The 26,561-nt window shown below is 34.8% G+C and overlaps 1 protein-coding gene across 1 annotated transcript; it reads right to left on the bottom strand.

The window, feature by feature from the left end:
* Nucleotides 1-16,434: 16,434 nt before the first annotated feature.
* LOC132560821 (epidermal growth factor receptor-like) lies at nucleotides 16,435-26,080 on the bottom strand. The gene is made up of 5 exons (XM_060225511.1): nucleotides 25,990-26,080; nucleotides 20,788-20,899; nucleotides 19,997-20,164; nucleotides 19,181-19,380; nucleotides 16,435-17,069 (listed from the first exon to the last, which is right to left on the bottom strand). The coding sequence occupies exons 1-5, from the start codon at nucleotides 26,078-26,080 to the stop codon at nucleotides 16,933-16,935; spliced, it is 708 nt and encodes a 235-aa protein (XP_060081494.1). The 3' UTR covers nucleotides 16,435-16,932.
* Nucleotides 26,081-26,561: the final 481 nt, after the last annotated feature.

Genomic DNA, 26,561 nt, shown 5'->3' with positions numbered 1-26,561 from the left:
ACAAATATTTGCATATGAATACAATATAAAGTATCTCCTAAATATATAGAAATCCAAGTTGATATATATATGTAGTATTCTCAATATATTACAAATATACTATTACATTTGTGTGGTTTGAAATAGAAAAGATGTTCTAAATACAAAAGTTTTAGTGCATCATAACATTGGAATATTACAACATACAATTACATTTGCGTGGTATATGCTTACAACAGAAAATGTGTTCCTAATATGTACAAGTATTATATATTTATTATTCTTAGGTATAAATTTATACAGTATATATACATACATATGATGCACCATTTTCATCTTTTTAATCAAATACATATGCATGTATTTTCTTTAAATGACAAATAAGATTCATTTAGTTACAATCAACTATCATAGTTTGGGTGATAAACAAAAGAGAGATAGGTTTTACACCTGGGTTAAACATATAAATAATTGCAAACAAATATTCATCAGTGACAGAACGAGAAGAGGCGATTTTTATAAAAACAAGTAATGCCTTTAGGCACGAAATATTCTAAAAGTTGTGTCCCACACTGATTTGGGAGCCGATAGAAAAGTTTTGCTAAGACTCTATAGAGCCCTTATTAGGTCACAATTGGACTACGATTCGATCGTGTATGGATCTGCTAGAATTTCATATTTGAAATTATTAGACACTGTTCATCATCAAGGTCGCAGACTCGATCTCGGAGCTTTTAAGACCACACCTACGGCAAGCCTCTACGTAGAGGCCTACGAACGATCACTATATAGCCGTCGAAATAAATTGGCTATGCAACTCACCATTTAGCTAATTAGATAAAACATAGGTGGAATAAAAGTCAAACTAACACAGAAGGAAGCAAAAAATTCACAATTAGCTGACTATACCACACTGTTTCTAAAAAATAAGAATGGTGTTTCTATTACTCTTTGTCTGATTTAAATATTTGGCAGTTCTCAGGCGTGCTATTAGATAGAAGCCAATCACAGGGCCTTAGGCTTGGAAATCATAAGATCTATTTAGATTTAGGCAATAAGTTTGAAAACATTGACTGGTCTTCTGGAGAGGTAAAAGCTTTAGGTATATACTTTGGATTAAATACAATATGAGTGATCAAAAGATTAAAATAGTAAGCATTGAAAACATTCTAAATTAACAATTACAGTGAGCTATTAGTAGATTATACAACCTATCTCCTTGTCCACAAAGTCTAGGGACAACATGTCTTCTGGTTATAAATGCGGATTTAGATTCTGCTTCAATCCATATTATGCTTATGTATCAGCAGGTCAAACTCACGCCGCTCCAAGTCCTCGTGTCTCCACTTTACGTATACATTATGGTAGAGAACTTCCGATACGGAGCCCGGATAATGGTTACCTCCCTTATGGAGGTAGCACAACACCTTTCTTTTCATGTTGTTGATGTATCGTTTTTAAAACATATTTGAATTAGTAATCTAAGATGTCTGTGATTTAATTCGGTATGATTCATGTTTTGTTGGAATGTAGGGTATGTCTGGAGTGTGAGAGCCCTTCTGTATCAGGACGTTTTGTAAGCATGAAGACTGACCCCAGGGCTCCAACCCTGGCAGACTTCAAACAATATACATGTGTGGTAAAATTGTAAACATAATAATAATAATAATTCTTGAAAACGTCTGGAAGTCCTTACAAGACATCGAATCTAAAGGTTTGCGTTGAGAATGATTATTCAACTCAATGATTATAATATTCAGTTATACATTTCAAAACTCATATTAAAACAAGTATCAATTGTATTCATTTATTCATGACTTTGAGGGAGCGTTTCTTGATTTTATTGTGGTCGTAATAAATAAATTTACGATTTTGTTCATAAAAGTTTTTCCATCTGATTCAGTCCTAGATCGATGAAAAGGGTCTAACAGTGGGAGGAAACCGGAGTACTTGAGGAAAACCCACATCGTTTCGCAGGTGGCCCCTTACTTTTTCACGTCCATTCTGGAATTCGAATCCCGGACGCGTAGGTGAAAGGCAAATATGTTAACATTACGCCACCCGATCTTTTTAACGCGCTTATCTCGACTTGTACAAATGGTTGTGAATAACTGGTAACCAGCGCTAATCTGTTTGTTTTGTTATAGATATAGATGACACGATTCAACAACATCAATTGATTACCATTTGAAACTTTCCAGTATTGATATTGATTAATACGTGGCACTGGCTAAACGAAATGAGGCGGTGTCAAGTCCAAATCCTCTTTATACACACAATACGATTAACAACATATCGAATCGTGCGATCTATATCTATCACAAAACAAACAAATTCATGTCGGTTTCCAGTTATTCACACACATTTGTATCAGTCGTGATAAGCCTGTTTAAAAAGATCGGGTGTCGTAGTGGTAACATATTCGTCTTTCACCTGCGTGGCCGGGATTCGATTTCCCAAATGGATGTGAAAAGGTATGAGACCACCTGCCCGACGACGTGAGTTTTCCCTAGATACGACGTGGTTTTCTCACAGTAGGACTGAATAACACAAGTTGGAATAACTTTTATGAAATGATCCATTGGACATATCAATTTTACCTTTAATACCACACATGTGATTGATTTCGACAGTTTAAATTAAATTATAAAAAATCGTAAATTTATTTATTTAGACCATAACGAAATCATGAAATACTACCTCAAAGTCCTGAATAATTGAACACTATTACTTGTTTTGATATGAATTTTGACATTGATTATTAAATATTAGAATTATTGAATTGAATATTCACTCTCGTTGTCACTGAAATTCTTGTAATTTCACAATGGGAAGGTTCATGTGTAATCGGAGGTAACCAAAATCCGGACATTTATATTAAACATCCGGAATAGGTTACCGGCATCCGTTGTTTTAAGAAGGGGATAAAAACAAGGGGCCGATATATGTTTTGAGTGGATTAAAAGGATTTTGCCAAGTATCGACCCTAAAAACCCTTTATGAAACTGTTAAGATTAATAAAATTCTAGGTTATCTGAAAGATGTTTGCCTATACTAAAGATTATCACTTAAAATTTTAATCTTTTGTAATAATATAACCATTTAATGTTTTTAGAATTTGTCTTTTACCTTTGAGTTAGATGTCCTTTTTGGATCGCTGTGTTTTTACTGTTTGATGGCCCTAATGACCTTTTATGTGTTGACGGGCCGTTAAGAATGTCATAATACTATCCTACAGCATTCTCCTCGACTTCATCACCAGTACGTCTTTGGAACTGTTTGGATCGTTGTAAACATAATGTGTCCATGTAGGGTGTCATGCTACAGGTTTAAGGCTATTTCCAGTGAGAAAGTGATACAATTTTCTTTCATTTTTTTTCAAAACACAGATACCAGTGAGTTATTTCTGATTTGCATACAAATCTAATAGGTGTTGGATTAAATATCCGGGTTTGAGTTGCCGCCATTTAACCATTAACATTCCCATGTTGTATATGCCCTTTACTTTTACAGAAACACAACAATATGGCTAATTATACGTTTATTTATTAAGATTAGGAGCCATACAAAAGTGCAAAGTATCGATAGTCTGCTTTGCTAGAAAATAGTAAACATTTCGACAAGCTTATCACGATTAATACAGATTTGTATGACGTCAGACTAACACTAATCTACGAATTCGTTCAGTGATTGGATGGATAACTGACAAAAATCGATGTTGTTATACTGATACATACCAGAACACATATCTAACTGTAATTGTCGGCTAAAGGATAGGTTTTCATTAACAACAAATATATAAGAAAGGATCCACAGTTACATTTACACGAACCTAGTTTGGATCATCCTAACCAGTCGTCTCCAAAACTGCTAGAAAAATCTGCATCAGTTATTGGATGTCAGCATGAGTCGGTGGAACGTTACAGAATCTAACGTCAATTTCTTTCCGATTTATAGAGAATGTTTAGTGAACACAACTGTGTTCTGTGAACGTAACCAGGATATCTCTGTCGACAATGTCAATGTTTGTAAATATTTTTTCCAAGAAGATTCAGTTTTTGCAGCATATGGAAATGACGATCAATTTATGTGTGAAACACTTTTGATGGTGATGTTCCTTTCTCACTTCTGCTTGATGGAGCATAATGCTATACATCTCGGTTCCAGCAACGAATGCTTTCATTCATTTGCGTTGCCGTTTGAACTTTGTACTCACGGCAGGAATGACTTTCTGAACGAGAAACATTTTAGCTGTTTTTATTTCTTTGCAAAGTATAACGATATCGCAAGTCATAAGAAGATGACGAAATCAGAACTCTTCTGGTTTACAATGGACAACACATGTAAACAACCCAACGCTTCACAGTTTGTCATATGCACTGGACACATATTCTTACAGAAAAACGTTTTCAATTTGACGGCATTTCTAACAAACGACATGGAATGGTATTCCACCAAATATTTGTATCCTTGCTTATCAGTAATAGTCTTATTCATGAATATTATTTGGATCATTTCAATCATGGGAACAAATATCGTCCAATCAACCAAAATTGCAATGTATAGCATAGCTGTAGCGGAAGTGTTAGGATCATTGGCCTACTTTCCTTTCGTTATATACTATATCATCTTAGGAAACTATGTTTATTTCGTTCCGTATACATTGTGTATTGTTATTATGATTATAGTATATGTTTTTCTGCCAGTTATGCATGGTGTGTTTCTTTGGCATTCTGTCGGATTAGCTGCACAGCGTTTATTCGTCATTTCATATCCAATTTTGGCATCACGGAACAAATACAAAGACTCTAGAAAAATACCACTAACTTTTTCATGTTTTATTTGTGTCGCATTACTTTGTATATTTATTCCGACTATCCAATTTATATTGAATGTTCCATCTCACAATGTGCCGATGAAGACTGATATTTCTACGAGTATGAAAACAGCCTTTCTTCCAAATGTTATTACAGCATCGCCAGATGGTATATATATAGGTGTAGTAACTATTTTGCAATTTTTTGTCTTACAAATACTTCCAGTATTGCTGATGGTTTGTTTCGCTGTCCGTCTCCGTAATGTCATATCCATACAGAAAAGCATACAAACCCAATTGACTGAAAGTCGACGAAACATTAGCAATCCTCTCGATGCTGTTAACACTGTGACTCTGTTTATAACTATCTTTGTTATATTGTCAGAAATTCCAAACAATGTTTTTGCTGTGATTGTATGTTGCAACTATATTGGTTTTATTTCCATTGATACGACAACAAATTTATTTCGCACTGCAGTTGTTATATCAAGGACACTCGGTCAGATAACGTATTATGTAAATTTTGTGGTATGTTTTTCCCATGGAAAAATATTGAGAGACTCCTTGAAATCTTTCTTTAAAAGATCTAAGCGGTAACTTTGAATTAAAAAACGAAATTTGGTGAGGTTGGATTTCGAAGCATCAAAAATGGATGTCCTTATGTTGTGATGACCAAAGACTTATTGGCCTGTATGGTGATGACAGGGAATTGAATAACTCTGAATGTTTGAACAAAAAATTCTCGCTCAAATTTAGCTTTTCCTACATTGGTATCAAAGGAATAAACTCACATCATTACAGAATTAATGTCTACAGTATTGCTACCGGCTCGTGATGATATAGATTGATTTAAAGGAGTTGCCTCCCCTACATTATATATTCATTGTGTGTATTCATTTTGTGTGTGAATATGTGTATTATGTACTTATATTGTTTGTTACATCTTTTGGTTCTGAAGGAGAGGATTTGTATAGGCCTTGCCCGTTGTTAATTCATATTCTCATATGGTAATACAATTTCATAAAACAGGCGAAATTGTTTTGTGAGCATATACTTGCTCTTTGCTCTGCAAACTTTTTACTTAACAGCTTACGTAGTGTACATTGTTTTGTGAGCATATACTTGCTCTTTGCTCTGCAAACTTTTTACTTAACAGCTTACGTAGTGTACATTGTTGTTGTTTGCTGCAATACACTGTTTAGCTAAAGTCAAATATTGCAAATCCTGCTTTTTCACTTGTTTTTGATCCAAAATATGAAACCTTGTTTCAAAAACAAAAAAACAAAACAAAAACCATTCCATCATTCGGTATTCGTATTTCCGGTCTTTTATAAAACACAAATATTGATATTGACCAAATTCTGTCAATTGGAACGATAGAAATTCCACCATGGCTCTTATATTCACCTGAAGTTGACTTTTCAATTCATGAAATGTTTAAATGAGACACAGACAGTTACACCTTTCGTTCATGAAAAATATTTCTACGTTTATATAATGATGGTTCAAAATATAATGATAAGGTTGCTGCGGCCATGGTTACACAAGATGAAACCTATGGATGCCTGGGTACCGAACAACGCCTCAATATTCTCGACGGAAGCGCAAGCTATCTACCTCGCCCTTGAATTTATTCAAACAAAGTTATGAGAGCTGTTATCCATTCAGACTCTCTTTCTATTCTACAAAGTATTAGCAATAGAAATATCGAAAATATTTTCATTCGTAATACATTAATACTATATCATAAACTTGTCTTTAACTTTTGTATTGCTTTAGCTGGGTTCCTGAACACATGAGAATACCAGGTAATGAAAAAGCAGATCGTGCCGACAAGGAAGCGTAATCGCTACCACCAGTTGTTTTTAAACTTTATTTTACCGATTTTAAACCATTTATTCAACAAATTTTAAAACCTCAGTGGCAGGAGGAACGATATACAAATACCAATAACAAATTGCACTCCGTAAAACCTATCATCGGTGAATGGTCTCTATGCTATAGAGACAACCATCAAGACGAAGTTGTCCTTGCCCGTATTCGGATGGTTCATATATACCTTAAACATTCATATATGTTGAAAAGTGAAGATAATCCTCAGTGCGTAGCAAGTGAGGAGCCATTCACCGTTAATTTTTTTTATTGGACTGTATTGACGTTCCGTATACTCGACAATGTTTTATCGTAACATTACAAGTTTAAAAAACTCTTTTTGAAACTGTTGAGATTTGTAAAATTCTACATTATCTGAAAGCTGTTGGTCTATATAATAGACTATGACATACCATTTTAATCTTTTGTGTTAATATACCCGTTTACGATTTTTAACATTTTTACTTTTTGGTTTGTTTAATGTTATTTCCTTTTGGATCGCTGTGTGTTGTACCGGTTGATGGCCTTAATGATTTTTAATGTGTTGATGGGCCGTTAAGAATGCAATAACAACGTTTGCTTTAATTTGTAATTTAAGGTTAAATATAAAAGCTTACCATTCGATGACTATTGGTTACATGTTAAAAATTGTTTTTATCATAAATAATGGTCGCTTTCCAGATTTTTTTATATTCAACGTAGGATGAGATAGGGCGACACTTTGAGTCGTCATATGTTTATTCTATGCGTAGAACTACTTTGTTCAGCTTTAAAATCAATCCAAATATAAACGGTATTACTATTAACAATTCAGAATATTTGATAAACCAATTTACAGATGACACATACTTTACATTATCTGATGACCCAATTTCTCCTGAAACAGCCTTAAATATTTTGGAAGACTTTGCAAAAGTATCTGTTCGCAAATAAATTTTGAAAAAAAACAAGCATTATGGATTTGTTATGGAATCGTCATCGTATCTTTAAACTACTCGGTATCAAATATAACTTTCAGAAAACAAATATATTTAAAGATGACTACAACAAAAAAACTAGAAACAGTCAAAAATTATTAAAAGATTGGTCTTTTAGAAATTTATCCTACATCGGAAGAGTAACCATTTCCAGAAGTCTAGCGTTGCCTATTTTTATCCAGACATGAACTGTACTTCATGATCCTCTTTCATATATTACTATCGAATTACAGAAATGTTATTTAATTTTTTTGTGGGATCGAAAGCCAGATAAAATAAAGAGAAATATAAGGTATAGTGATTATGGAAATGGAGGACTACGTTTACCATATGTTTTTGTCATGCACTGAAGATGTCTTGGATAAAAAAAATCATTGATCCCTCAAACCATGAAGCTTGGAAAACATTACGTTTAGATAAATCAGAGTGTGTTGGAGGGGATAACAATTTTGAAATTATCAAAAGAGGGATTAACAGAGTTATCAAAAAAAAAATTTTTTTTGGAGGGAAGTATTTACAGTTTGGACTTCTGTGTAAACAAATGTGTTCCCCCACAACCCCTGAAGATTGATATATCAACTTATTTTTCTCTAAATAATTATATCAAAAGAGACAATATATGTTTCTTTTATGAACATTGGTGCAAAAAAAAGGTATATTTTTTATTTCGGTTTTATTGGAACACAACCAATTTATATCTGATGAGATTTTTTCACAAAAATATAATGTTAATATAAATGTTATAGATTATTATGGTGTTGTTAATGCCGTTCCAATAAATTGGAAGATAACCATACAGAATATAACTGTAGACATACCTATTACTCAATATAAATTAATCAATTATCTGAGTACACATGATCAAGCCACAAAATCCTTTTATTATACTCTTATCACAGCATTTGCTGAATAACAATTGAAAATGGAAGGAAATGCTAGATATTGATATAAGTGAAGACACTTGGCAATTGATTAACCTAACACCAAGGGAGGTAACTGATGATACAAAATTGATTAATTTTCAGTATAAGATAGTACACAGTATCTAAATATACCAATATAAAGTTGATGAAATATAAACTCTTAGAAACTGAGATATGCTTTTAGCACAAATGAAAGGGAAATCATCATCCATTTATTTTGGGATGCAGTGTGGTTAAAATTTTTCGGCTTTTGTTGACAGAAATGCTGGAAAACAAATACCAAATAACTTTACCTAGACACCCAAAAAGCTTTATATTTGATGTATTAGACATAGATAGCAGATATGAAATTAACTTTTTATTACTTCTTATGAGATGCTATATATATTTGTGTAAATTAAAAATTATGTCTCCTACAATTTCTGACTTAACAATACATTATGTATTACAATAAAATAGAAGATGTGGGACTCTACATATATTATAAGAAACAAGAAAAGATAAAGAACAAGTGTATTTTTATTAATCAGTTATTCAATTAAGTTTGCCAATTGCATGGAACGTGTATATGAAGTATATACCAAAGGCGTATATTCTATTGATATCATGGTTTGAACAGGCCCTGGAAAAAGAAGTGTTTAATTTTTATGACAGTGTCTGGAGGGAAAAAAAGAAAAGGGAAAGAGGTCTGAACTTCCACATTGATGTTCTTGAATTTTACTTAAGTGTTTGGATTTCTTGTTGGTTGCAGGAATATGATTAAAAGAGAAATCAAAGAAATGTTTTGATTTTGAAAGTAATTTGTTGATATTGAATTATATGATCTAACTAAAAGCAACTTTAGATATTGCTATCAACACTAGTGATTCAAGGATTAACTTAAAAGAGCTTTCAGAGAGATTGGAAATACTATAATGACACTGTGCGAGCCATGGATAGTTACGTGTATCCTCTTTTCTCATGAACGACTTATATAACTGAAATGTGAAAATCTGAAATATTTCTTTTAATTCTTTGCCAGCGATGGTAAGAAAATGTCAATACTTTGATACGAGATTTTTAAACTCTCATTAAAAACGGAATTAAATTTGTGCAGAATAAAATTAAACAGAGACAGACATTTTCAATTATTTGTTGTTAAAAAAGGATTGTGTATATCACACTCGTTGCATATACGAAAATAATGATGTTGGCGGCTTTCACTGGATAATAGTTGAACTATTTGACAAAAGAATATAAATATCATACTTTCTGTTATTCTATATTTTGTTGATCATAGGGTTTGAATTTAGAAAAGAGAAGAGATTAAAATCTGGGACCTTTGAGACAATTTAATGTTCGACTTTCAAGTATATGAATGTAACATATAACTATGTTCATTAAAACGTTTGTTGTTATCCATTCTATTCATTGTTCATTGTCTTTTAATTTCTCCCCCGTGACAATGACACTGTATTCATGATAATGGACATTCTAGTAAACATACTTATTCAATACAACAAGGGCAAACTATGAACAAAGGAGAAATTTGCATGGAGACTTCAGAAAAGGTACAAGGTGAATAAGATAAGACTAGATGTTTAGGAATATGAGTATGGTCGATCCAAGCAGGTAATGTAACGGTCTCAAATAAGAACGTGTACATCAACGAAACCATCAAAAACAAATGAGCATCAAGCATGTCCAGCTTCATATTGGACAAAGATATCACTATGACAACCACAAAACTTCCCCTTAATTTCCAACCGTTTCTACCGACGAAAGTCTGTGTCTTAGGAACAGACTCTTAAATATCGAATCATATGCGACATGTTAATGCTGTGGATGCAAGGATGTGGCATTTCAGAAAAAGGATAATTGATATTTTATATATACGATAAACGATGGTCTATATTTAGTTATTTAAAGACAAGACTTAATAAATAACCTAAAGAGACATAGAAAGTGCTTTAATAAATTCAGCCTCTTATGGGAACAAAAGCAAGTCAGCCAATTTAGGGGCACAGTAAGTTCCCATAGGTATATCAATAATCTGTTGAAGATCTTACTACCACACTCGACAAAGATTGTGTAAACCTGAAACTCAATCGTTTCCTTCGTATATATCTTCTTTGATAAGGACGTCCTTTTCACGGAACACCCTTCAGTATAATTCACAACCGTTTATTGATAACGCCGTTTGCATTTGTTGGAAAGGAAAGCTCTCAAAACAAGATAACAAATGTGTTCTTTCAGCTAGGGTTGAAGTATGGTGTACAGAGTTGAACAATGTACTTGAAAAAGATATGTTTTGGAAGAGGCTTTTGAAGATTGGTTGAAAGCTCTTTGGAGTTCTTCAGAAACCGCATACTATAATTCCACTTCTTGAGTGAACAGTATCTCAATCATACTGTAACTTACATTTCCTAGTTCATGTATAAGTACTTCTAATTGAGGGTGAAAGTTTGGAAGAAGTACTTTTATTAACAATACTTTTTCATTAAATATAAGATAAACCCAAATAATATCAAAGTCCTAGAGCAGTCGATGAAATAAACCGAACGTAATACTTATACTCTTTGGGAACCATAAGTTATCTACGAATAAATGTTCTCGGCACACTTTTCTACACTGTACTTACAAGATGCACATGTGTTCCTCCATGCACCACTTTGCAAATATTTTGATTATAGTCAAATGATGGTGTCTTTCCGTGACCATTGTATACACGTTACAACTCTAAATGTTAAATCTGGTTATTTTGCCATGTCATGGATCCTGCTAGTGGGTTGAGTTAGTGTTTGAAATACTCTCTCTCTCTCTCAGAGATTTGGCTGCCTTGTATCAATGTTAGGTCCTGGTATATTGTCGTCATCCTTTACGTCGAGTGTTGCATTCTGAAGAACAGGGTAGCGTATTTGCATCAGGTTATGGAAACATACGTAATCCTGCACAATCTATCAGGATTATGTTGCATACTTGTCAAAATGATCTGGAAACGGTTGATGCATTTATTTTCCACAGTGCGATGACCTTTTAGAGAGTCTATAGCTTTTTCACTGCAAATGTTTTATTGACAAAGGATTATGTAGTGTTTCTAGCAAGACTATGTGTCGGCAGAGGTAAGAGGTCACAGGTCATGAAAAGTCGCGTGCATTTACTGTCATACGCATTGAATATATTTGTTTATGAATAGGATGTCTTGTGAATAGTATTTCTGATATGTGTTGATGTCTTTTATTTGCCCATATATTTAATCAGTATTGTTTTTTTTCTTCGTAGAATAGACAGATTACAGAGAGTTTGATGACATTTTATAGCCGACCGATTAATGCAAGGTTTGTCAGGAGATTAGATGAAGTTTCAATGGAAGTTATGAAGACATTCCAAGATGTTCACATACTGTTTTGAGTAGATTTAGGATTTTTCTGTTTGGTATATTTATTAAATGTTACTGAAATATGGAGTTCATTGGGTTTTTTTTTTAATTTTGTTCACTCACATAGTGTCCTTTGTATATTGTGTATACTACATATGTTAGTAAGTAGTTTATATACTAACAAAAAAATGCTCTCCGTAAAACCTATTATCGGTGAATGGTCTCCATGCTATAGAGACAACCACCGAGACGACGTTGTCTTTGCCAGTCTTCGGATGGGCCATACATACCTTAAACCTTCATATATACTCGACCAAAAAGGAAAGGTTAACATGTTTCCTTGGCGAATACCTGTAAATGAGTGAAAACAAAATGACTTTTTGCAATATTAGAAAATGGTAATGTTTTACATTACAAAATCCAATGGGGCTACCAAAAGCATTCAAGCGTGAAAGTCTGTATTAGCGAAAGAGCTGCACGAGGTTTTCTGCGACTAACTTGTATCTTCGCTTGAATTTCATAAACATTCAAACTGACAACTGTTCCTTAGATCTTTAGGACTTAGAAATCATCGAATCTTGCTATCTATCAACTTTATCATTATGCCCCGGCTGTCACAAGTACAGGGAGAAAGGGCTGTAGGCATGATCCAGGCTGGGGAGTTGCACGGCATTTTGGTTGCAGTGTTAAGACAATTTGCCAGTTGGTAAGTCGTTTAAACCAAACTGGGTCAACCGAAGCGGCCGACCCCGTAAAACGACCGTCGTATACGAGTGATACACTTGCGCAATCGATTCGTAACCGCAGTAGAGACTACAAACACATTGTTTGGGCGTCGTGTGTCTCCCCAAACAGTCCGCAACAGGTTGAGGGCCTACCAATTGAAAGCGCGGCGTCCCTACACTGGACCCAATTTGTTGCGACGTCACCGTAATAATCAGCGTAACTGTACCCGTGTTCACCGGCGTTGGGCCTTACGACAATGGCACAATGTTCTGTTTTCAGATGAGTCCAGGTTTTTTCTGCAACACGGTGACGGAAGGCGCAGAGTGTGGAGGCGACGAGGGGAGCGTTTTGCGAACTGCTGCGTCGCAGAACGGGACCGCTTTGGCGGCGGAAGTGTAATGGTTTGGGATGGTATTTGTGGGGGGACTCGTACCAGGCTTGTTGTGTTAAATGGCAATTTAACCGACATTTGATATCGGGATGAAATTTTAAGACCAATGGTTCTGCCATTCTTAAGACGCCATGGCGTTGACGCCATTTTTCAACAGGGTAACGCACCAGCACACACCAGTCGCGTCAGCAGAACTTTCTTGCAGCAGAGTAACGTACAGATGTTAGATTGGCCATCTAAATTACCTGATTTGTCACCGATTGAGCATGTCTGGGACGTTCTTGGGCGACGCGTGAGAGAACGTCAAAATCAGCCGTCAAACTTGCAGGTGCAGGCCCAAGCCTTGATCACTGAATGGAACAACATCTCTCCTCGAATTATCCGCCGGTTAACGAGTTCCATGCGACGATGCTGCAATGCTGTTTACTTCGCAAACGGTGGCCATACCCGTTACTAATGGTGTTACCTTTAAAATTGACCCCAACGTCCTTTACAGTCGAATGAAATCAACTGCACGCAAAGTTTTGTAATGAACGATGACTGCAGTTTTATCACAATTGATCAATTACTTAATTCGTACATGATTGGTAAGGATTTATAAACGTGTTAATTAATCACAGAATAAAGTAGTGTTACCTTTCTTTTTTTGTTTAGTATATGTTGAAAGGCAAAGATAACCATCTGTGCATAGGATGTGATGAGCTATTCGCCGTTGAGCATTTTTATTGGACTTCATTGATCTTCTGTCTACTCGGGAAACTTTTTTATCGTAACGTTACAAGTTCTAGGTAATATGAAAACTATTGGTCTATATAATAGACTATGACTTACCATTTTGATATTTTGTGATAATATACCCATTTAAGATTTTCAGCATTTGTCTTGTACATTTTAGTTTGTTTGGTGTTATTTCCTTTTTGGATCGCTGTGTGTTTTACCGGTTGATAGCCCTAATGAAAATGCCTTTTAAAATGTAATTATAATAATGATGATAATTGTGAAATGTGTTTCCTGTGCCAGGTTTATATTCCGTTTTTGTTGTTTGACCCACATATAAAACCTGTTTTTGTATTTGTTTATCGCATCAACCTCTTGTAATCATTGTGATGAAGGTGTAGTCTACATGCCATTGCTGGTGTGTGGCAGTTGTGAATGTACGTTTGATACAATTTTATTGTATATACTTACAAATTTGAAACAAATTTTATATTTCCTCGAGGACTCCGTAGCAATGTAAATGTTTCTTAATAACAGATTGACAGCTATTGAACGTTAACATGTATGTATAATGTAAATATGTACTTTAGATTTTTAACACGTTTCCTATTGATATTGCTATTTCACATAGTAATATCAAGTTTTTCAGTTCACATCCTGAAATATGCATGTCTCATGCCAGGATTTTTATAACATTTTTTACATATATGTATGCAATATAAAATCGGATGTTGGAGATGTATGCGTTTATTGTACTTGTTAATTGAACAAATATGTTTACTTTCAGGACAAATACACATTGAGGTACATACATAAGATTTTTACATTGTGTGTTTTCGGGTATTCTTCTGTATGACACACACACATATATATATAAATATATTAAGTATTGTAATCAAACAGGCTTGATTGAACTTTTCTGTTTTATCCGAATAAGATTGATACAGAAACTTTCATCATTAGTCGGGTCCTTTTACATAATAGCTGATTAATGAATGTCGAACAGCTGAATAAAAGTGTTTGCATGGTTTTCTATTTTAACATTTTTACATTTAGTGTTCATAATTAAGATGATAAAAATACAGATAGTCGTAATGGTTTATACAAGTATATACATGGAGTTAGCTCCCTTTTACCTATGAAATCAGTAAATTTCTTTCCAATTCATTGCTGTATTGTGGGGACTTCACATTAAGATTTGCTGCGTTATATCATGAGCTTTACTGATAACGCGTCATTAACAATCCACATTTTGCGAAGAATGTAAACTTTGCCGACAGTGTAAGTAGGTTATTGTCGGAATACAGCGCCGTCTGGATATCGAAGATTGACCAGACACAACAGCATCCCAACCACTATGAGTGAACCTTAAGAAACTAGCTGTGTACTTTACAGTAAATATATTTTATTTTCTAGAAATATGTTTCACATAGAGCAAATATCACATTCAATAGCTAAAACTTCTAATATTTTGGAAAAAACTACATTTGATATTGATCTTCACCGCGATATTTCTTTTCTGAAAAGACGTAATTTTGTAGTCCATGATGGTCGTTGAAGGATCAAAGATGACGCTAAAATACTTAATTGGCACTGGCCACCTCGCATGTTACAGGCAAGGAAACATATCTAAAAGTTCCACGACTTTATAACACCTTTAAGGAATTGTTGAATGGACACACAAGTGAGTTACACCTTTCAATACCAATATATTACTATGGTAATATAGTGCAGATTTCCTAACCATTTTATTACACTTATCCATACAGCTGCTTCTAGGATTTGTTGCGGATGAAGTTTGTAATAAATGCGTAGTTAGCGTAATTATGACCACAACAGCACACACAGCTTTCTATGACAATACATTGCTGATGGTGACCACAAAAATTATGTTAAGCACTGTTGCCCAATCTACCGACGAATAATTTGGGCTTCTACTTTGTGACATCTTGGTCATCAAGCTAACCATTCTACGACTCTTAAGCTTATAGGGTGTTGTGATAAACTGGCACACGAGAGGCTTGGTCAAATCTCGATAAGCCATCTGGTGGATTGATGACATGGTACGCATACTTGATAATCGCAGCCGTATCTTTTCGTCATCATAGCTCTCGAATAATTGTACAAAATAAACACGCATGATCGCGATATTTCAATAAACATTTAGATAACTGTAGCCGAAATGATAAATCAGATTTCATCAAAAATCAAACTGCATCTATAAGAAATGTCGGATATCATATGGAAAGGGAAAGATGATAATAGGCGATCTGTTCTTTAACCATCCCTCCTCCGTCAGCTCCCCTGTCCCGATTTACGGTCGTCAAAATAATATTTTTTGGGGATTTTACATTTCCTTGAGCGATACCGAGATGGACTTGTTTGATGATTTTTAGTTTGTCAGGTTGTGCCGTTGTTTTAATCTTGCTTTATTTTTTGAACTCGACATGACTTAACAAGATTTACCTTGCGTTTGTCATGGAATGTTCTTAATGTCCTTATGATTTGTTTAGGATTCTAAGCGTCTTTTGTCCATATTTTGCTTTGTTTTAGTTTTATTTCAGCTTTTGTTGAAATGTCGTAATTATCTTTATCATTTTAATCCTGATGGTTAAAAATAAGGAAACATGACACTGCAAATATCAGATATATCTTGAATTTAATCACTCCACAAAATGATGCGAAAACAGATACGTTCATCTTATTAAGCAATCTTCACTTTAACTGTATCATGACGAAAGTTCGTTAATTGCCATATAAAATGAATTGCCAAGTGCCCTGCTCTTTGGATAAGTTAAATCGATGAAAACCAGTAGTTTATATATACAGAAAATATATAAGTAAGTGTTAGTCGTGTTGCTATATAATGGAATGTAAACAGCATCACAGTTTGTATCGATCAACGTCGTTTTATCCATTCTGATTGAAATGTGACGCGAGATATTGGCTTGCCATACAGTAAACTTGAATTGTTGCTTTGCTCGACAAAAGTGGGCAGAAGATTTTCAAAACCTCAACTGACAATATTCATTTGCATTCCGAACTCCAGACAGTTTGGTGAAACCAAAATCTGGTGTGACTGAAATCAAAACTGTATAGAAGTAGAGCTAAGTAGCAATAAACTTCCTGCCATAAGCTTCGATTAAATGGAAACCGGAAGTAGCTTTCATGTCTTATCCTGAAAGAAAGTTATTATCCAGAAAGTCAATAATATTGTTGGAATCCTCGAAGTTGCCGACACAGTTTCGGATTCCTTTTCCCCAGCACAGTCTCCGGTCGCACCTTGAACTGCACGTCTTGTGGCCCAATGCTGTAACGAAATCGATAAATTGTGTAAGACATTCAAATATCTGACAGAGCACCATTAATGGACGCTATCAAGAATGGCATGCCTTCAAATTGATTTTCCTAATCATTGTTTTATCCGGACAAAATTTACTTGACCCACTTTAAATAGCGGTTATACACGGTAGGGTCAGAATAGATAGTGTGTAGTGAGACATTTTGAAACAGACAGGAAGTCAGATGAATAAACCGAATGGTCATCTACGGTAGGTATGCCCATCCTGTTTTAACAGTACAAGTCAATGAGTGTTATGATCGCATGTAACGTTTTAACGTTGAAAAAAATATATAAGTGAACATGTGTTCCTCTAAGAATATGTAGTAATTCATTAGCGAATATGACGACAGAATTTATTGCGAAAAGGATAGTTTTCGGTGGTTCGAGAGGACGAGTCTTTAAATAAAAAGTGGGATTGAAACGAAAGGTTCGGTTAATTCGACCAAACTTATGTCTTAAAGGAAAGTTCCGATTGTTTTGGCAGAACATATTTGGAAATTAAACGTTCGACTAGTTAGACATAAAGTATCTTGACATTGAAAGGATCGAGTGGTTTGTCGGAACGTACCAATAAACGGAGGGTAATGCCACAAAATGTCTCCGATGTTAGAGTGCTTTTGCAGAATGTTTCTCTTAAGTAAAAGGTTTGATTGGTTCAGACGTATTTCTAAATCGAAAGTAATGAAATGAATTGCTCGAAGTGTGCAAACAGCTAATTTTGAAATGGAAGTTAATGATAAAATTTAAGTAAGCGTTTTGAAGAAGACGACGAACTTATTTAGGTTAACCAATATATAATAGCAAATGGCATTGTAGCCCCTAATACGCATTATCCTTGTCAATAACTCTTGAAAATACGTGCTGTAGTATCACAGCAAAAAAATAATACTTGCACTTAAATTGCGCTGGATAACCCATGTTGTAACTTCGCAAACATCAATTTCGGAATTTTAAAACGATATACTTAATGTTGTTTTCATTACATCAGGGTTAACACACCAGTAGTCACATTGAAGTCTAATCTTTATTTAGTCGTATGTTTGTTGACCTCTTCAATACAATGATCAAACTATATTGCCACTTGACTAAAATGCATAGGCTTAACATGTAAAACATGTCTTTTCCCCTTAGGAACAAATGAGGTCGAGAACAAAGAACTGAGAAATATATACTCTACCGCTGCCTAGCTATTCTTTTTTGTTCTAATGGTTTTGCAAGTGCCATTTCTGTAGCAAAAACAGAATGCAGATGTGGAAAGACAGATACAGAATTAGTAAACAAAAAGGTTAATATACAAACGGTGTTGCTACTATGATCAACGAACTATTTGACTGTGTAGAGCGGATCTGGTTACTGTTCTGAAATGCTTTCGTTCTCGGAAACAGGCCCAGATCCTACTTATATCTTCATTATACATCATCTGACTACAGTCAAACCTGTCCTAATGACCGCCTTCATAACGACCCCTGCTCATAACGACCATATTTGAACCGGCCCTTGAGATTTACTTTATATTTGCACCTTATATAGCGACCCCCTGCTTAACGCGACCGACGGTAATTTCTGATCACCAGTCGCTGTTCGACTTCGTATAACGACTGCTTTTTTTAGTAAGGAAGATAACTCGAACAAGTGTTTCTTTTGTCTCGCCGGATATCGCGAGATCTATCTACATTGGACAATTAATTTGTTTCATCGTTCGGTTTCTGTATGGTGCATTTTCATTCATCGTTTGGATTTCAAAAGGTGCTACCAACTTGTGCCTTTTGAACAATCTAGGAGATTGCAGGTAGTAGGCACTGCTGGTGGACTTTAAGTCCCTGAAATGTGCCACAACCTGCATGCAACATTTTAATTCCTTTGAATGGTGCCACAGTCAAAAATAGATTCTCGCAGTTGGCTCAGAGGCTCAAAATTAAGCATTTCTGACGAGTTACATGTGGATGAATAAGTTCTATGATGCAGTTTTATTTATTGTTTGGCTCTATATCCATCCCTAAATTTGTCTTTAAAATTCTATTCAAGTAGAATCGTGCATTCAAAAGTCCATAGCATGAAAAAAAATCCATCACACTTACCACATTGGCCTCGAGGAGCGTTTGATTTCACGATAACTTTCTGGTCAACACTTTGGACAATTTGATCAAAGTTAGCTGCTCTTACGTAACAAAGGTTGGGATTGGCATAAATCACCACATTTCCGTTGGATATGTTTCGAAGGCTGGTAAGTGCAAGCGACTCAATGGAGGTAACCATAATGTTGAGAGTAGAAGAATACCTGAAGGACAAGATGAAACCAGAGTGCATCACTTAACTAAATAAGTAGGGCCTCAAAGCGACATTACGAAAAAACGTTTTTTCTGTGAAATATGAAAATAAAGAGGTTAATCAATAATTACAGAAAATATGACTATGCATTTTTTTTGCGCCGTATATGAACATTTAGAGTTATCAAATAACATTTGCCATTACCCATAACAAAATCCGGTGCTGAAGAATGAGATTTTACTGAATGTCACTAATGTTGCTGTCATTTCTGCTCGCTAACATGTGCTGGTGTTTACAAAATGAAATGCGTTATCAGCGCTAAATTCAAATCCAAGCCAACGATGTGGTCAAGCTGGAAATTGGAAATCGTCTGTGAATATCGGGATAGCATAGAAACATACATGGACATGTCTAAAACACGTGCAATCTATAACAAAATTAATGTTATTATGGTGATGTTTCTTCAAAGATCCCAAGCAGAAAACATCAAGGAAAACTCTGCAGAGCAATATTATATACTGTTATAGCAAGCGGTACATAGGATTCTTAGAAAAGGGTTGTACGATAACATCGGAATAATGCTGTTGAACAAAACTGTTTACATTCATATTGGATTATTCACTCACGTTGGAGACAGTTCGTTCCCCAGAATAACCTCCAGATTTCTGAAATAATCCAGATTCCGAAAATGAGGATGTTTTCCCTGCACCAGTAGAAAGCCAGTGATTTCTCTTACTTCAGAGAATGCCCACAGGGCGTCGGGATGAAGACCAGGTCGGTTGTAATAAACATCTCTGTAAGATGATTACATTAAATCCGTAAGAACTTCCTGTTCATGTTAATAAATGTTTTCCATAAAGCATATTTCACTAAAGGAACGGCTGCAGTTCATCTGATCGTCTGAAGGTTCAGATATAAAGACATTGGTCCAGTTAAACAAATTAACTCCATCTATCGAGCCGCTTTGGAAAGTCCGAATCAACTTATTATATAACCAGTACCATTTCCATACCAATTGAAATGACAAACGTAATCAGTGATATTCTAAAGAGGGTTTTAATGCTTCAGAAGAAGATTTTTCTTCTTTTTTTATTGTACATAAGTTGACTATGATATAGCATTGAAAATCGAGACGATTTCATTTGTTTTGTTTTATTCTATCTAGAAAGTTGAGAAATCTAATTAAATGTTTACTATTAACTTAAAATGAACAGCGTGCTATTAATATGGAATTCTTATATGATTTTACATTGGATTAGTATCATATAATTGATTTGTTAAAACACAAACCGGTCTTTTCCTTATTTAGTTTAGAAAAAAAAGCAGTTTAATAAACTCTCATAACGTTTGCTGTATCCTATTCAGTGAACGTCTCATTTTAGCTATGAATGATTTAAAATTCCACATATAGCTTTACCCATCAAAGGTAGTCTGAACAATTCGTATGCTTCCGTCAATCTTCGTACATCCACGGAACTGCCAAACGTTGTAAACATGTAGAAACTCGGGTTCATCAATCCCGCTGCAAACTAGAACAAAATTCAAATAATCAATTCCGATAATTTGAAGTTTTGAATAAGATCAGGTGTTATGGTATTAAAAAACTGATGTCGTGACTTGATTCGCATTTCCAGTATATTTTGTCTGTATTGGCAGATCTGTTAGTGAGAAAATAAAAAGCATTCACTTTCTATTCAGACACAAGGGCGCTGAAAATAAATCTAGTACGGCCGTCTCACTACATTCTCGTCACTCAGTGCCTTCTTTGTGTCTTTATATCCCGGATGTAAACAAAACTAAAAGTTCTTCAATTTGGTAACAGCTGCCGTTTCCTGACATTCAGTTTGAATTCGAAATTTACACCAGTACGTTAATCTTTGCATCATGTTGCTGCCAGAAGAAGACAATGTATGTAGTTTTCGTTTTAAATTAACAATATAACGACTGTATGATGTGCGTGCTCTTTACCATTACTAATAACAATCCTCCGTTCGTACCTAAAGTGATAACTGAGGAACGCGAAAGTTTAAGTAACATATGTTTGTTTGTATACTGTTTGATTAACGGAGAATAGCAGCGGAAAGTCTTACAATGTGGTTAATGTCTGCAGTATTTTTATTGAGCTTAGTCGCCTCTCTGATTTAAATATGCAGGGCCTTACTTTTCCTGACCAGTCCAACAAGGACTAAGCATGGAATTTAATGCATTATTTTGCTCTTTATTATCCAATTCTAAATTTGAACATATAGATCTCTTGTTTAATCTTTACAGCTAGATTATGTAAGGAAATCTGAGGGTTTTTTTTTTAATTTTTCAATCCGACTTATTTCCAATAAGTAACAAACCGGAAAGGCAAATACGGGTTGGAGATTAAAATCTGACGGTTCATCTCACATCTTGTTTTTATCCAACCTAAATGTCGTTTGCAATAACATCGAAACAAATCCTAACAAAATAGTTCAGTTTGTAACATGCACCACGGCAGTTTCGACTTTTGTTAAATCGACCACAGCTGGCCAAGTCTAGGTATATACGTATAGCACACCACAGGTGTTTAAAAAGATCTAGATTATTTACGAAAACCAGTCCAGGTACCTGCTGGGTATGGGATTAACATGTAATCTACTTAGTGTATGTTTTTGCCTTCTAATCCACAACTAACCATCCCTTTTACAGGATTCGTCGTGAACAAAAGGACAATTACCTATTCGACATAATGCAATATATCATGATGTCAATCTTGAATGGTGTTGATATGTATGTCCTAGTTGAGAGTACAAGTGGCCTTACAAGCTTCACTAGTGTTAATTCCCCAGAAGTTTGGCCACAGGCCGAATGTTCTCTAGTACGAACTCCGGCCAGTGTTTTTCATACTCATTCATGCTACGTGTAATTTAAATCAGGTATCGGCATCATTTCGAAATTGGGTCAAATTTGTCAACCATTTTATCAAAATCTTTCTGGAGGTCTTAAAAGAGAGATTTACACCGAGGCTACTGAGAAGTTCAAGGAGAATAAGACCAGATGTTCCGGAAGAGTAAGCGTCTGCTGCTTCGGAAACTTAAAATCATCGATCTCATTTATCAGAATTGATAATATTGTCGAAGTATGTTAGCATCTAGGTATATAACATCATCGTAAATACAATTATTACATCCATTTTCTGATTTTATAAAATGGCCACCATAAGCATCCTTAATGACTACAGGGGCAGTTTGGGGGACTTGTCCCTATACAATCAGTAGAGGTTAATTAAAAAAAAACTTAATCCCTTTTTTTATTTAAGTGGGTGTTATTTCAAATCCTCAAACACATTTCTTCTAGATTTATGAGTGTGTTTAATTTTGTGAAAACAATCATTTCTGAATGATATTAAAACGATTCATGCGTTCTCAAGGTCATGTCACTATTTAACTTTATGATTCACCGGCTTGTGATTGGTGTTCAGGTGATAGGCGATGATTGCTGTTACTATTTGTGTCTGTGCATTTTTAACTACCTTCTATCAAAATGGGTATATACATAAAAAGACATTCATGTTTAATCAAAAAGTGTAGAATTAAACAATGGTCTTAATTGCTACATCAAGGTCGAGTCTATGTTATTATTTGTCTCCAGCTCGAAATACAGATAAAGAGTATCTTACTAAAGACCGCCTTTAATCAACTTAACGTCTGCATTCGCTTTTCATCTCCATCACACGCTAATATTACGTAAATCGTGTTTAGTGAATTCTCTCAATAAGCTGATATTCTTTTATATATCCGCTAGAGCAAATGGCGACATGGTTCATGTGCTGACGGCAAAGACATGTCGTCGCTAACAAGGTGACATAACTGATTATGACTCTAGCACGATATGTGCCGACTATACATGCAACCAAAGCTGTTGAAAATGACGCCAGACCTAGATGAAGATTATTTCAAATCACTAACCAATCTTGGGCTTAGTATGTTGTGTAATTAATAAGTTTTCACAAATTATCGTGAAATGAAATGTAAAATAGACACTTTTATAATAAAATATTTAGCTTTGACGTTTTACAAATGGTTCTTACGAAAAAATAATTGATAATTTCTATGTAAGTTGGTATTGACTCGTTAAAGGCGTGTGAATATTTTTTTCGTAATCTTTCTATCACAGTTTTATTCTCATGCGCACAAACTGATTGTTTATCTCGCGAGAGTGTTCACAAGTACTATGTTAGTATTGATCTGATTGATGAAAGTAAATGTTTGCTGCAATATCACGCTGTTGGAATATACATGGATTCCAGTGTAGATAATATGAAAACACAATAATGTGGATTGGGACAAGAATGGGAGAATAGGAAATCGATTTAGCTTCATGGGATTCTTTTGAAGCAGTGAGCACTTTTTGACCAAAGTTATTTGATATGAGTGCTTGTCGATGATTTTAGAGCAATAACATCTACTATATAAATTTTTATATGACCACGCGTTTGATAAAAAAAAAATAAGAAAACACCAACATAATTATAATCCAAACTCAAATTCAATAAACTAGAGCGAAATATGAACAAGAAAAATATAAGAGACTCCTGAAAAAATACAAGGAGAAAAGACCAGGCATTCCATAAGATTAAGTGCGCCAAGTAAACCTTGGTCAATCATTATTATTGATGCACGTTCTCAAAAGGAAATAAAGTATACAACGACAGCACCAACAGCCAAACTAATGAGCATCAAATACGTCCAGCTTCTCACCCTATTTACGGCTAACAGTTTCAGTTGTTTTGATGATGACGTTATAACTTCATGACAAAGTATTAGAATATCGTCAAATTCGGTTTTTTCTTTAATTAAAGGGTATTTAAACAAATTCTTGCTAATTTCTTCAAGGAACATGATGAACAGAATTTTACATTCGTTCAAATTCCTTGAAGCTATATTTTTTTTTCATTTTGACCACGCCAGATATTCTGCAAATTGTATTCTAAAAGTTTGAACATCGCATTCGCTACAACCTGCCTACTCAAACTTAGTAGTATTCTTTCTATATCTATCGTCCCAACAATCAATCTAACACTTACCTCTCCTCTCAATCTCTACCGTCCCATTCAAATTAAAAAGAAAAACACATACCAACATGTCAAGTCATCATAATCAGAACGCAAACTAAAAAAACTAGAGTAAAATATGAACAACATGGTTACTCCTGAAAAAATTAAAGAGAATAAGACCACGTGTTCCAGAAGGGTAAGCGTTATTTGCTTTATTGGTTATACCCGCAATGTAAATCTTGGTCATTCATAATATGTAATGTTGGGTTCTCAGATGAGAACAAAAGAATATAATATTTCTCAAAGAGATCACTATGACGATCGTAAAACCTCCCCATAATTTTTATCAACCTGCGTACGAGTTTGTCCCTCAGTTGACGACTTCTTGCACGGAAATCGTGATAATAGAACAGGAAAAGATTGAGATAAACGGCTGATGTAGGAGAGTCTTGTGTCTTTGATGGACGTGGTCAATAAAGTTCTTGTTATTTAAAGACAAAACGTCTACAAACTATACGAATTAAACGACTTTGCAAGCTGTTTATTACCTGTTTTGGTAAGCTCGTCTATAAATTCAGCCTCATATGAAACCAAAAAACAAATCAGTCAACAGCAAGGCGCAGTTAGGTCCCATATGTAAGTCTAAAGTCTGTTGGCATATCTTACCACCAATTTCGACGAAGATGTTGCCAACCAGGAACTCGATTATTTTTATGATTTCGTCCTTCGTTTATCTCTTCTTTGATTTTTGATTTTTACGCTTCAATATAGTCCACAAACATATATTTATACCGCAGTCTATATTTTTTGAAGAGAGCTCTCATAACAAGAGAACAAAGTCATACTTTAAGTTCAGAATGGCATGTGGTGTTGTATAAAGTGGGAGAGACAACTGTTCGTATAGAAGAAATACTATGGAGTAATTTAAAATCCACATAGATTAAAATAAGTGAACAGTATATCAAAAGACTCTAACCTAGGTTTAATAGCACTAAGGATGGTAGTCAGTAGTTTTGGCAAAGGTCTACTTTGACAGTTCGATGAGCCGTTGTTTATATGATTGTTTTGAAAGTAAAGAATCCAGTATAAACGAGGGAGGTCCGTATCCTTATAGACAGGCAATCTAAATTATTGTAGTACTGATGAATGATTAGCCAGTATTTCTTCTCTGGGAAGAGTACATAATGTAAAGGTGAGATTTCCTTCGTTGTCAAGCAAGCCTACATCTTTTTGTATACAAGAATTAAAATGTCTGCAGACATAAGACGCCTTATCTGCAGGCAAAACCTAATACTTACCTCCTCTCGTCTCTATCATATAGTCCAATAAGTCAAAATATCATATACCTCTGCTCACTATCTCTATAGTTAAAATCAGTCAAGATAACTCCTCTATCCAATTCCAAGTCAGTCAAAACAACACTTACTTTTGTCCCTATATGCCAAACCAGCACTTACCTCTGTTCTCTGTCTCTACAATCCAACAGTCAAAATAACACTTGTCTCTGTTATCTATTACCGAACCCCCAATCAGTCAAAATAACACTTGTCTCTGTTATCTATTACTGCAGACACAGTAAGTCCGTATACCTCTTACCTCTGCTCTCTATTTCTACCGTCCCAAAAAGAAGCAATAGTGTGGCAATTAGATTCGTCATCTGTGCGATCTCATAACTCAGAAACGGCATTGTGAATCTGGAAAAATAAAAAAGTACATGTATACGATATCTTCAATATACGATTTATCATGTATCTAACAAACAGGTACGAAAGGTTGTAAACAAATTTAAACGTAAATATGTTAAAGCAAAATGGAATTAAACTCCATCTTACATTCGTTTCTTTCTTCCACATCTATGTCATCATTAAACAGAAGCACTGTGCAAGAGCTACACAATATTTGAAAGTGAGAGACACTCGGTACGTCTAAGCTATCCCATTAAACTTACTCCTTACGAAAAAACTTTTAAGTTTATTGGTATAAAATACGTATCTCCAGAAATCTGCGATGATTGCTATTTTAAGAGCTGTAGGTTTGACTATCAGATTATTAGTAGAAAAACAGATCCACGTTACTCTCATTGGAATACCTAGATCATCACCAGAGTATTACAAAACAAGTTGCCTCCGGTATATCAGACTGATAACTGTGGGAAAGGACAGCATTGT

Source organism: Ylistrum balloti, unplaced genomic scaffold (assembly GCF_031769215.1).
Source record: "Ylistrum balloti isolate Yb309-2 unplaced genomic scaffold, AGI_CSIRO_Ybal_v1 Utg371120, whole genome shotgun sequence".
Taxonomy (NCBI): Eukaryota; Metazoa; Mollusca; class Bivalvia; order Pectinida; family Pectinidae; genus Ylistrum; species Ylistrum balloti.
The sequence above is the reverse complement of the archived record's forward strand: the minus strand, read 5'-3'. Positions and strand labels throughout refer to the sequence as shown.

Coding starts and splice junctions, on each gene's coding strand:
- LOC132560821 (XM_060225511.1), bottom strand. CDS start 26,080: ATGCCGTTTCTGAGTTATGAGATCGCACAGATGACGAATCTAATTGCC. Junction 20,165..20,787: donor GTTCAGACTACCTTTGATGG/GTAAAGCTATAT, acceptor ATCATCTTACAG/AGATGTTTATTACAACCGAC. Junction 19,381..19,996: donor GGGAACGAACTGTCTCCAAC/GTGAGTGAATAA, acceptor CTTGTCCTTCAG/GTATTCTTCTACTCTCAACA.